The sequence below is a fragment of the Glandiceps talaboti genome, chromosome 13 (genome assembly GCF_964340395.1).
Source record: "Glandiceps talaboti chromosome 13, keGlaTala1.1, whole genome shotgun sequence".
In the NCBI taxonomy this organism is placed as follows: Eukaryota; Metazoa; Hemichordata; class Enteropneusta; family Spengelidae; genus Glandiceps; species Glandiceps talaboti.
This window is the reverse complement of record NC_135561.1, coordinates 17,179,625-17,193,962: the sequence shown is the minus strand read 5'-3', so window position 1 is coordinate 17,193,962 and position 14,338 is coordinate 17,179,625. Positions and strand designations below refer to the sequence as shown.

The 14,338-nt window shown below is 36.9% G+C and overlaps 1 protein-coding gene across 1 annotated transcript; it reads right to left on the bottom strand.

The window, feature by feature from the left end:
* Nucleotides 1–8,124: 8,124 nt before the first annotated feature.
* LOC144444762 (mediator of RNA polymerase II transcription subunit 30-like) lies at nucleotides 8,125–12,746 on the bottom strand. The gene is made up of 4 exons (XM_078134293.1): nucleotides 12,366–12,746; nucleotides 10,284–10,436; nucleotides 9,604–9,711; nucleotides 8,125–8,722 (listed from the first exon to the last, which is right to left on the bottom strand). The coding sequence occupies exons 1-4, from the start codon at nucleotides 12,504–12,506 to the stop codon at nucleotides 8,615–8,617; spliced, it is 510 nt and encodes a 169-aa protein (XP_077990419.1). The 5' UTR covers nucleotides 12,507–12,746; the 3' UTR covers nucleotides 8,125–8,614.
* Between the last annotated feature and the right edge of the window lie 1,592 nt (nucleotides 12,747–14,338).

Here is a 14,338-nt window from a genome sequence, read left to right as displayed (position 1 = left end):
AGAGATAAGACGAAGAAAGATTGAAGAAGGTAGACATAGATTTGAAAATGATATGTTAAAGCTAAAGGCAAGAGAAACAGCGTTGGCAGATAGGAAGCGAGAAATGGATAAGAGAGAAGAAGGGATTGAAGATGACAGACAGATAATTGAAAAGGATATCTTGAAGTTAGAAGGAAGAAAGACGGCGTTGACAGACAAAGAGGAAGAAGTACAGAAGAGAGAAGGAAAGATTGTAGAAGAAAGAGAGAGAATTGTAAAGGATATCTTGAAGTTAGAAGGAAAAGAGATGGCATTGATGGACAGAGAGAAATATGTTGTGAGGAGAGAGGAAAAGATTGCAGAAGAAAGAGAGAGAATTGAAAAGGATATCTTGAAGTTAGAAGGAAAAGAGATGACGTTGATGGACAGAGAGAAATATGTTGTGAGGAGAGAGGAAAAGATTGCAGAAGAAAGAGAGAGAAATGAAAAGGATATCTTGAAGTTAGAAGGAAAAGAGATGGCATTGATGGACAGAGAGAAATATGTTGTGAAGAGAGAGGAAAAGATTGCAGAAGAAAGAGAGAGAATTGAAAAGGATATCTTGAAGTTAGAAGGAAAAGAGATGGCATTGACGGACAGAGAGAAATATGTTGTGAAGAGCGAGGAAAAGATTGCAGAAGAAAGAGAGAGAATTGAAAAGGATATCTTGAAGTTAGAAGGAAAAGAGATGGCATTGATGGGCAGAGAGAAATATGTTGTGAAGAGAGAGGAAAAGATTGCAGAAGAAAGAGAGAGAATTGAAAAGGATATCTTGAAGTTAGAAGGAAAAGAGATGGTATTGATGGATAAAGAGAAATATGTTGTGAAGAGAGAGGAAAAGATTGCAGAAGAAAGAGAGAGAATTGAAAAGGATATCTTGAAGTTAGAAGGAAAAGAGATGGCATTGATGGACAAAGAGAAATATGTTGTGAAGAGAGAGGAAAAGATTGCAGAAGAAAGAGAGAGAATTGAAAAGGATATCTTGAAGTTAGAAGGAAGAAAGACGGCGTTGGCAGACAGAGAGAAAGATGTTGAAAATATTGAAGACGAAAGACAGTGTATCATATTTTTAAAGGAGAGATTACAGGTAGAGAGAAGAGAGATGGTGGTGGCAGCTAGAGAGCGAGAAGTAGACAAGAGAGAAGGAATGATTCGAGAGGGAAGACAAAGTGACAATTATGATGAAAGTGAAATTAAGTCCAAAATTGAATTTATAGAAGAAAGAGACATAGCATTACACAGACGAGAAGCTCATATCTATTTTAATGAGTGTCTCTTGAGGGCCAGAGAAAGAAAGCTGATCCAGTGGTTTAATATATTAAAGACAAAGTATGGAGAAGTAGGGCAATGTGGTCATAAATTGGAAGACGACACATGGATTCCAATAACTTTGAATTTTTACAAATAAAATATTGTTATTAATTATAAACTACTCTCGTTTTCAATTGTGTAAGTTTTTACTTTTTATGTAATTCAGCTTTATGACAATAACGTGTGTGTATGTGTGTTTGTCTGTCTGTCTGTCTGTCTGTCTGTCTGTCTGTCTGTCTATCTGTCTGTCTGACTCTGAATGTTGAAGATGTGACACTTTCCAAAGCTTCATATTTAGCAGATTATATTTGAGTCCTTTTCTCATGAACTATAAATTTACAGGCTTGAAATCGACTCTGTAAATATACATCCAATAGACATAATTTCTGTTTTTTCCCACGGTTCTTATTATTAGTAATTGAATTGTGGATTATATCTGATTCGAGTTGTCGAGTCACAAAACGTAAGGCCATGAAAAGTTTCATTTCTATTTTGAACAAATTTTAGCAAGCCAGGGTAGCCTTTCACGCTGTCGTAAACTGGTATTGTTCTATTATTGCCGTAACTAGGTGTGGTGGTTTTACGACGATGCATGGCTGTGAACCCCAGGGATGTGAATAGAAGGCTTGTCACTTTCCTATGTACCTTGAAACGGACGTGGATACATTTTGAAAAGCCCTCTCTGTTAAAAAAACGACTTTGAACAACTGTTCCTTGATAGAAAAAAAGTTGAGGGTTTTACCATCAGAAGGTTGCCAAAGACCTTTCACGTTTCCGATATTTATGATATTTATGATATTTATGATGATGATGATGATGATGATGATGATGGTGGTGGCGGTGGTGGGTGGGTGGTTGGGTGTGTGACCGCCACCTCGATTTTACAAACAGTGAAATGAAAGATTTATTAGAACTGATCTCAGCCCACTAGTGGTCTAAGACTTGATGAACAACGTTGAGAACTACTGATGTCAGAGAACAATAAATGTATTACTACAAAGTAATTTACTTCATCTTGCTAGTGCAGACTCAATTACAAGACGATCTATTACATGCACGTGATTGGCACATAGTGCCGGGGCTGGGTATTTGTGTCCAATCTGCGCACGGAAGACATCCACTTACGACGACCAATCCGAACTGGCCATTTTGACGTCAGAGAATTACCTGATAAGCCACCGGTTTTAAAGAATTTACACAGAAAATATTTTTTTTGACGAAGTATACGGACACAATCTGTAACTCAGCTTGCCAACCCTTCTTCTCCTTTGAAGCGAAACTCTTATTGGTGATCATGACTAGATCCGAATTAAAATAAATACGCATTTTGTATAAAGTGCGCATGCCCGAATGCGAGATAAAAATTATGTAACCAGTCTTTGACCGCTGGGGGGGGGGGGGGCAGGGAGTAAGGGAAGAAAATGTTTTGGTCAAACGTCTTTCTGTCGCCCCCCCCCCCCCAAACCCCGCCCCTTGCACTCCCAAAGATATCATGTCATGGTCCCCCGAAATGAACCAAGAATTTTCATAGCAACCCCCCCCCCCCCCTCGCTACATATATTTTAATATGTTTCATTATACAGTGCCCCTCCCCTTCCCGCCCCACTATCCGCATTCTAGTTGTTAACGACTTCAGCGTCCATACATAACAATTTAGATTTCTTTACAAATAGATGTGGGCTATGCAAAAAGAAATTAATGTCTCACATTGGGCTGTAACCTGTACTTGGAAATACTTTAATAGTCAGCAGGGTTTTCTCTTTCAATCTTGATTTTGGGTAGAAACAGCATCCCCGCCAAGGTGATAGCTAGTGGGGGTGGCAAATCGAGCCTTCGGCCCTCGATATCAGTATGCGATTATAGTCGTATTGCGCCGGATGGGAGCGCGGCAACGACTTAAGTTTAGATAAAACGTGGGGGGAAAAGGCGCAAGTGAAAGTCGACAGTCTAACATAGAGCAATGAAGTAATCTCGCGTGATGATGTTCTACGAGACCTTATTAGGCCTGAGGAGTTCGAACGGGTCGACGACGCGTCGCAAACGTTCGGACGTTCTTCACATGATCGAATTCCAAAACACAGACTGACTTGTGCGTATTAACTTTATTGTGCTTGCGACTTATCCTTTTTGCTATTTCTAAAAAGTAACAATGATTTCAAGTATCCAAGACTTGTTTTGCACACCTCGATTGACCACTCAGAGAGTATCTCAAGGTAAGATATTTATAATTTGGTTAATTTTTATAAACATTTTGATTTCAATGCTTGAACCACTGAGTCGGTTGTTGTGTTTCTGGCAAAGCTACACTAACAACGAACTATATTTTTGTTATTTTTTTGTGATTTGTGAAAAGCTCTCTCTCTCTCTCTCTCTCTCTCTCTCTCTCTCTCTCTCTCTCTCTCTCTCTCTCTCGCTCGCTCGCTCGCTCGCTCGCTCGCTCGCTCGCTCGCTCTCTCTCTCTCTCTCTCTCTCTCTCTCTCTCTCTCTCTCTCTCTCTCTCTCTCTCTCTCTCCATTAAAAGTTCAGTTTTGTGTGTGATGTATACGTTGCTTTTTATTACATGCTTTGTATATTCGACCACTGCGCGTTACATTATTTTAGATGGACAAAGATATGATGACTTAGCTGTCCGTGTAATACGGTACTAACCGAAATCAACCCATAATTTTCCCGCAGTTTCCCATGAATGTGATGACCCCCTTTTTAAATGAATAAAAAAGTCCACATTTACGTCGAACAGTATGTTCAGTATTCTAAGAAATTTCCATCTGTGGAGACATATAATCAAAAAATGGTAACGATTTGACGAGTATCCTTGCCCTCAGGCATACATAATCCAATATCAAGGCAATTATATATCGCACCTTGCTTTGTTTTTCCCCTGTATTATTTTATATATTGCTTATAAGCTATCATAATAAAACGATATAGAAAGGCCTGACGATACGTACAAAGTATATGACAGTTTTTGAATTATTATTTTTAACTAGAAAATAGAGAGAGAAGTTTACGAAATGAAGCAAACGAAGTAAGGAGGATGAAGAAAGAAGTTGAACGAAGAGAAAAAGAAGTTGAAGTTATGAAAGACACCATATGGCGAGAAGCAGAGATAAGACGAAGAAAGATTGAAGAAGGTAGACATAGATTTGAAAATGATATGTTAAAGCTAGAGGCAAGAGAAACAGCGTTGGCAGATAGGAAGCGAGAAATGGATAAGAGAGAAGAAGGGATTGAAGATGACAGACAGAGAATTGAAAAGGATATCTTGAAGTTGGAAGGAGGAAAGACGGCGTTGACAGACAAAGAGGAAGAAGTACAGAAGAGAGAAGGAAAAATTGTAGAAGAAAGAGAGAGAATTGAAAAGGATATCTTGAAGTTAGAAGGAAAAGAGATGGCATTGATGGACAAAGAGAAATATGTTGTGAAGAGAGAGGAAAAGATTGCAGAAGAAAGAGAGAGAATTGAAAAGGATATCTTGAAGTTAGAAGGAAAAGAGATGGCATTGATGGACAAAGAGAAATATGTTGTGAAGAGAGAGGAAAAGATTGCAGAAGAAAGAGAGAGAATTGAAAAGGATATCTTGAAGTTAGAAGGAAAAGAGATGGCATTGATGGACAGAGAGAAATATATTGTGAAGAGAGAGGAAAAGATTGCAGAAGAAAGAGAGAGAATTGAAAAGGATATCTTGAAGTTAGAAGGAAAAGAGATGGCATTGATGGACAAAGAGAAATATGTTGTGAAGAGAGAGGAAAAGATTGCAGAAGAAAGAGAGAGAATTGAAAAGGATATCTTGAAGTTAGAAGGAAAAGAGATGGCATTGATGGACAAAGAGAAATATGTTGTGAAGAGAGAGGAAAAGATTGCAGAAGAAAGAGAGAGAATTGAAAAGGATATCTTGAAGTTAGAAGGAAGAAAGACGGCGTTGGCAGACAGAGAGAAAGATGTTGAAAATATTGAAGACGAAAGACAGTGTATCATATTTTTAAAGGAGAGATTAAAGGTAGAGAGAAGAGAGATGGTGGTGGCAGCTAGAGAGCGAGAAGTAGACAAGAGAGAAGGAATGATTGAAGAGGGAAGACAAAGTGACAATTATGATGAAAGAGAAATTAAGTCAAGAATTGAATTTCTAGAAGAAAGAGACATAGCATTACACAGACGAGAAGCTCATATCTATTTTAATGAGTGTCTCTTGAGGGCCAGAGAAAGAAAGCTGATCCAGTGGTTTAATATATTAAAGACAAAGTATGGAGAAGTAGGGCAATGTGGACATAAATTGGAAGACGACACATGGATTCCAATAACTTTGAATTTTTAAAAATAAAATATTGTTATTAATTATAAACTACTCTCGTTTTCAATTGTGTAAGTTTTCACTTTTTATGTAATTCAGCTTTATGACAATAACGTGTGTGTATGTGTGTTTGTCTGTCTGTCTGTCTGTCTGTCTGTCTGTCTGTCTGTCTGACTCTGAATGTTGAAGATGTGACACTTTCCAAAGCTTCATATTTAGCAGATTATATTTGAGTCCTTTTCTCATGAACTATAAATTTACAGGCTTGAAATCGACTCTGTAAATATACATCCAATAGACATAATGTCTGTTTTTTCCCACGGTTCTTATTATTAGTAATTGAATTGTGGATTATATCTGATTCGAGTTGTCGAGTCACAAAACGTAAGGCCATGAAAAGTTTCATTTCTATTTTGAACAAATTTTAGCAAGCCAGGGTAGCCTTTCACGCTGTCGTAAACTGGCATTGTTCTATCATTGCCGTAACTAGGTGTGGTGGTTTTACGACGATGCATGGCTGTAAACCCCAGGGATGTGAATAGAAGGCTTGCCCTTTTCCTGTGTACCTTGAAACGGACGTGGATACATTTTGAAAAGCCCTCTCTGTTAAAAAAAACGACTTTGAACAACTGTTCCTTGCTAGAAAAAAAAGTTGAGGATTAATATAACAGGTTTTGCCATCAGGAGGTTGCCAAAGACCTTTTCACATTTCCGATATTTATCAAATTGTACACACACACACACACACACACACACACACACACACAAGCAGATACAAATAGGCAGTCATATTAAAGGGGTACAATCTGCATAGGTTCTTAAGGTTATGTTTGTTTCTTATTAAAATGTTACTGAATAATTTCAACTGTGTACTTTAGTCTTTGTCGACAGATTGACCCAGTATTCAGAACATGGGACGCTATTTAAATTATAGACATGTGAAAAACGGAAGCTTATGTAACAAATCACAATATCAATGATGTGTTACCCACTCAGATAAGCAGATGTTGGGATATGCTACAAAATGTACATGTACTGACCATTTCATGTTACCATTCACTGGCTCTGTTTGATACAAATACACAAAAACCAGCATAACCACATTCTTCACTGTTAAAGAGCAAGATTGTAATTTCTTGCCACATTTCATTGAACTGAAATATAACACTTAACGTACACACAATACAGACGCCTAGGAACCAACCAATGTTTTGATGTCTGTGTTTGATGTCTGCATGGTGGTCGACAAAGACTAAAGTACACAGTTGAAAATTTCAGGTAACAATTTTAAGTTTGTGTTTGGAACAAAAGCTTAATCTATGGCACAACTTGTTATGAAATAAAATTGTAACTCCACTTTCTAATGACAAATAACAAAAATTCACACACCATACACAAATGAAAATGATCTTTTTTGTTTATTTTTTTAAACAGTCGTTTAAAATTGTTGAGAGGACTGACTTTCGAAAAGATAAAAAAATCTCTACTACAGGAAAGTTAGTAGAGAACTGTCATCATTCAAAGATAAACACAAGATTAAGTCACATTTCTACAGAAATTTGGAACATACTAAACTAAGATATGTTGTGTCCTTCCACCCTCACCGGCCTCCTCTCTCCCATGAGAGGGGTTTGACCGATGTGTGAGGGCACCCCCTTACAGCATACATTTGAACCTTACAGATTTCTAGGAACATCAATGTACATCATGGAAGAATTTGACAGCTATTTTGTGACAAACTTTGACAACAACAATTTTGTCCTTGATTTACATGAGAGCATGACTGATTACAAAATTTTCCATTTTTTATAGGTCAACGGACGTGTTGCATCACTTTAGTATCATTTTGTGAGGCAAAATTGTCTCAAAGTAAATCCAAACCACATACATGTATCCCCCTTTCAGTGGTGACAAATCTTGGCTCTCTGACTTCAGTGACTTTTTGAGATAAGAAAGAAACCATGGGTCTTGACTCATATGTTTGTGTGCTTGACAAAGATTGGTATGTATCTACACATTGATTACTTACATAGCAGTTATCTGACAAAATTTTGGCCATGATTTGTATCAGCTTCAACAACTCTGCTTTGTGACTAATAAAGAAGTATAGAAATGTGTGTGCCTCCCATAATATGTGGAAATTCTGATGTTTGGTTTTTATAGCATTCAAGACAAGAAACATTTGCACACATGATGGCCTTTCTAGCTGTGTGTGATAGCCTGAGATATACTCAAGTATGGCATATGCATGTACCTTTTCATTTCCATGCATACCATGATAATTGTTATCTTTGTGCTCATAATGTAACAGACAAGAGAACCCCCCCCCCCCCTCTCTCTCTCTCTCTCTCTCTCTCTCTCTCTCTCTCTCTCTCTCTCTCTCTCTCTCTCTCTCTCTCTCTCTCTCTCTCTCTCTCTCTCTCTCTCTCTCTCTCTCTCTCTCTCTCTCTCTCTCTCTCAAACACACACACACACACAGAGTGTATGATGATACACCCTCCCATCCATAACATGAAAATGGGCAGCTTTGGGAGCATAACATTAGCCAAAAAATGATGACACTGGTCCACAGCTCTGCAACTGCTTGAGAAATACACAAATAACAGTATCCACACCTAAACATCCAAAAGCTGAAAATTCTGGTCTTTGCATTCATGGCATCCAGACCAGAGCCAATATACATGTACACATGATGGCACTCGACATTTGTTACTGAATGGGAAATATGAAAATATAAGCACACTCTCATCCAAGACATACATGTATAGAAATCCTATTCTTTGGGTTCAAAATATTACAGCACAGACAGTATACTCATGATAGCAGTCTGTGGCTCTGCAACTACTAAATATTCATACCCGCCTAATCACCAGATGTGGCACTGACGATCTTTCGGCTTCATACCATCCAAGATGATATGCAATGCACACAGCATGGCAGTCTGATTCATGTAATCAGTACTTGAATTTGTCTTTATAACAAAGTTTGTACAAACTAGTGATATGATGTTTTACTCATCATCATCATTGTGTTCACATCCCACATCAGTTCTCGTAGTTGATCCATAATATCCTTCAATTGGTGATTCTTGGCATGGATTTTCTGTGAAAGAAAACAAGAAATAAACTTCAGTACTACTACCAGGTTGGAATATATGTAGTTTGTATGATATGTACAGTCAGTGAGAGGAGGCCAGTAAAAGCCGGAATGAAAGTGACAACAGTGACAGTGACTCTAGAATGTATGTTGTGTAGTTAAGAAAATCAGTTGGCCTTGGCGACACTTGTTGTGATGAGGTCAAAAAGTCAGCGAGTATAACATTATGTTTTTTTACAATTAGTATTTACTTGCGTACAGACAAATACCCCCTTGGGAGAAAGATGATTTAGCACAATTTGTGATTTTGTTATTTCATCTTCAAAATTGTCATAGATAGTCTCAGTTACCCAGACTCCCACACTGCATATTCTTCTAGCCCGTGCCACAAGTCACACACTACATTTCTACCAAGGCATAAAAGATGGGCTTATGAGCCCATTTGTTGTAATGAAGATGTATATCAGCATAGACCCTGGGTGGAGGGTCTATGATATCAGTCACTTGAGAAGTGATAACCTGTCACAAAGGTACCTAAATCGTTCAGCCTGCAATGTTGGACATGAAGTATTTCCCAGCATGCACTGCTGCTGGAGCTACTTCCTGCACAGACACATTGATATCCGGTTTACCCAGACTCGCTTGGGGAGACCGCTTAGGCAGAGCCCCTAGCGACGAGTCTCGGTAATGGACACTATTACATACATGTAGATATCTTCCAAGTAATGGCTACTAAAGTTATGGTAGATTATTCTGTTTTGTTTCATTTGTTCCATATAAATATTTTAGCCGTTCTGTAATCCACAGACTATTTGGTTTACAGTATTACTTCCGATATACAAATGTCTTTTCATTATATACTGTTACATTATGATAACTTGACTTACTTCTATCATTTCTTTGCGTTCTTCTTTCACAAAATAAAGTTTGTCCATGTTAGGTGATATCTGATCAAGTTTACTTTCAGCACCGTCCTCCATCCATGGAATCAAATCCTAGACAATATCAAACAAAGAAAAAATAAACTTAATATACATTTATCAAATAGTACTATAAATCTTGATATTATGTGATGTTTTTTCAATAGCTAGGCTTGAGACCCCGGTAACAGATGTGGAAAGTGTCCTGATATCTCCTGGGATCGTTTAATCCGATTTTCTCTTCTTATTATCTCCTAATCAGTGTTAGACTGGTCACATCGCAATCTGATTTTGCTCACTGCCTCACTATTTACAATGAAATTCACATGACCAGCATGAAAGGAATAGACATAACTGTGATTTTCAAGATACCAGTAAACTCAATTGATAAGTAAAGACCCCTGTATATATACAATTACACTTTATGGAAAGTCCAATTCAAACAATCAACACCAAGTGTGGCGTGTGGAGATCCTTGTAAATTAACAGGAGGGACTTAATAAATCCGAAATCCCCTTAGTCTGTAAGGTACGCCATGACAGGGCGCCCTCAAACATCGGCCAACCCCTAACACTACAGGAAGAGAGGAGGCCGGTGAGGGCAGTCTTACAGTCTAAAATCCCCAATGTACAAATATATACTCCTACCTCTGTACTGGACTGGTCCATTAAGGCACAATTCTCATTACACTTGTCGTAAACAAGCCTCAGCTTCTTGAACAATACAGTCAAATTTTTCATATGTTCCTGAAGTTTGGCTTGCTTATCTTTGTGAGCATCAGGTGTAACACCATTTGGTAACTAGAATAAAATATTGAAACACAGTCAGAAATCTTTGGCAGATAACATTTATAAGATAAGATTTATTTATTTTCTATTTTGAAAATATTCAAAAGCATACATAAAGGTCGCTTTGTAACTCCCATAGATATAAACTGTCCAGGTATCAAATACAATATGTGTGTGTGTGTGTGTGTGTGTGTGTGTGTGTATTGCTCTCCAAGCACTCTCCTTGGCGAAAGAATGAAACTCTCTGTATGTATATATATACAGGGATCTGCCGACGCCGGTCGGCACCGGTCGCTAGCGTCCGGGACTCAGTCTTGCCGACCACCACTCAAAGGTTGCCGACCACCACCTTCAAGTGTCACGCTCACTTTAATAATTACACATTCATTTTCTGCCCACATGGGCGTATTGATTTAAAAGATAATGAAGTATGAAAATGTCTTTGAGAAAAGAACAATGTAGACGAACATTAATTACAATAATGACAAATACTCGACTATTTATAAAGACGAAGTGTGAATTGACAACAGCTGACGCACATGTACACAGTACAGTACGTGTGTATTACAGGGCAAACACGATGCTGCAGACTTTCGACTAGCATTCTTCAGCGTCGTCAAAAAAGTATAACAGCCTCATATACCTTTTATAAAGTGTTGACGTTGTGTCCGATCATTAGTTTTCTGTTCAATTTTACTCTGAAAACACTTTTAGTTAGTAGTTTGCCATCGTACATAGCACGACGATGAAAACACGTAATTTCCAAAATGGCGGGTGGTGACGTCACAAACTATCGCGAGGTCTCATGTATCACGAGATTTCGTCTAAACACGATGCGTATGTGTGGATATACGCAACTTTTAGAGTTTTGAAACTGCAGTCGTCTTTGGATATTTAGTTTGATTGAAACAACTTTAGCTTTTCAGAAAACTAATCAAAAACTGATTGAAAAAAAATCGATGTGCAAAGACTGAGATTAGAGTTATAAATCTGTAGAGAAAGAAAAGTCTGTAGAGAAAGAAAAGTTGGTTTTAACTTTTTCATTGGCAACTTTGATCATACACCATATACTTTGAGTGTACCATTAATTTATTCATGAATATTAATTATGTAAATTTGCATGAATATTAATTAGCGACCGGCACTACTCTCAAGCTTGGCAGAACCCTGATATATATATATATATATATATATATATATATATATATATATATATATATATATATATATATACATATACACATATATATATATAATTTATATACATATATATATAGTATATATATATATATATATATATATATATATATATATATATATATATAACATGTATATATAATGTATATTATATATAACATTCAATAATACATTTGCAGTTGAGTTCCTTTCTTGCTGTGGTTAAAATCTTCAAATTTATGTCATTTTTATTTTTCTCAGATGTGTTCTTTTTTTTTAATCATAATTAGCTACACACAGTTGAAGTTGTATAATTATTTAGTGTACATTTGACGGTTTATTAATCCTCTTTCTACCTAACTGCAGTAACTGTCTGTAGCGGTTTTGTTCTGTCGCTCTCGGTCCTCTGCCAACCCCGCAAGAAAATAAAAAGTAAAACGACAAATGTTGAGTCACACAAAATTAAATATTAAAAAGAGTAAAAAAACCAGTATTGTAAATAAAAAAGAAGAAGCTACAATTAATGACATTGCTACTACTTTCTACCAGGAGGTAGACTCACACACCAGACCCTTTGGAGCTTTTTTTGTTTCATAATCTTCAAATGTTTTGAACTTGTTATTTATGCAAACTTTCGGGAAGGAAAATGTGGTCTGTAAACTTTATCCCCAGTTCCGAGTAGCAGCATGGAAGTATCGCCCACAAAGGACTCCGAGTCTTGCAGTGTATATCATTGTTTACATGTTTTCCATAAAAGTTACGTACCTGTGTATTTTTCAATACATTGAAAATTTCTGTAGTTTTATACACAATGTCCTGAACTGTCTCCTGGCCTATACGACACAATGACGCCGTGTTTACGTCACGTTGTTGACCACCTCCAACCGGTTGATGGCCGGTAGCCATAGTTTGCAGGACCTACCACTGTGCCACACCACTTCACCAGTGTACACCGCTCACACCGCCGCTCCTGGAGTCATCAAGTGACAATTTCTTCGTGAACAATGCAAAAATCACTCCAAATCCCACGTTCTTGACGAAAATCTGTTATCAAATTAATTCTTTTCACCAAACAATTAACCGTGAGAAGGTCTCCCTCTCTTAGATATCGAAATCACAACAGACACATACAGATCACTTACAACATTTTCATGTAAGCCGCCATGTTTTGTTCAATTCTCGCTCATTTATCACATGACCATAACCAAACTGTTGCAAAATATAAGAAATATCAATATTTTAAGCATAATTTGTTATTTTTATATTCTAAAATTATATATGCAGCCTTTATTCCAGTCAAACACTAAAATGTATGCACTTGTTGAGATGTTTATCCAAAAAATGTCGGGACGACGTCCGAGATTCTGCGAGAGAATGTGACCTTTGGCCCTGAATCTCGTGGTCGATTGGCACAGCCTTTTGCCTTCGAAGAGGACGTTGCAGTGAGTTGCATAAGGTGAGTTCGAGACGCGTGGCCGTCCATCAGGCACACTAAGGTACAGATTAACCTTTTTACCTGTTAATTGGTGATTGCTTTTTTGTTTTATACTCAGTAAACAGTGTGAAAACGTTACATTTTGACATTTCAAATGCCTGTTTCATGTTTAAATAACGAATACTGCATATGAGTCGCTGGCCTTACATTACAATTACATGTACACTGGCCCAGTATACGTATGGGGAGAATTCCATGACTGTCCAGAGAGCGAGAGGCTTGCTTGGTGGACATGAAAGTCTAACAAAGTTGTAGAAACACTAACTCTACTGTAGGAATAAACCTCACATTTAAAAGTCTTATGAAACTCAATTTCATCCAATTCTTTAAAAAAAATTGTTTATTTAAAACTTACTGGAAACTTACTTGTTCATAATATCGTGACATATGTCGACAAAGCCAAGTTCACCTTGTGTTGATTATACCCAAAGTATGCAGTCTGTATGGAGTAAAAACTCAAGAGGAAAATTAATGATGGAATTCTCTCAGTATAGAAAGAAATATGTTGTATTTGATTTAAAATATATTTACATTTGAGTGGGACTAAAATATGTAAAATTTATTCCCATCTGTCACTCGATAATCATTTGTGAGTCTAGATTTGAACTGTTTACTAAGGATAAAAGTACAGATTTGATATTTTGTTATGCCGTCAATGATATAATTTTTGTGCAATTAGATGAAGAGAAAAGAATTTGATATTTCATGTGGAGATGGCACATAACCTTGAGTCCAGACGAGGCATGCATTGAATTGCAAAATATTCAACAGGAAGTGTGACTGTCATTTAGACATTCAAAACATAGTGTGTAGAATTTAAAATGATAGAACACATGCACTCAAATGTAACTTAAAAGTTCTACTATATTTTTTATATTAATATCCATTGCCTCTTGTAAAATAATTTATGAATGAAAATTTCTACCCCGAGTCAAACAATTTTTGGAAGGGAATCCAAAATTTTCCCAGATCTTTCATTCTAGAACATTTCATCTATGTCTTGCAGGGATTGTAACACAAAAATTTTTTTTTTTTAAATGTTTGACTCTGTGACTGTGAGTAGAATATTTTGTTTGTAACTCTGCACCCAAAATCCATTAAAATTCATTTTAGCAGTAATTTTAATATATATTATCTATTTTCATTGTTTCATTGCAGATAGTATATTTTTTAAAAGCCATCAAAAAAATAAGCTGTGATGGACAAGAAGAAAGAGAGAAAAAAAGTACCCGGGGTAATTGTA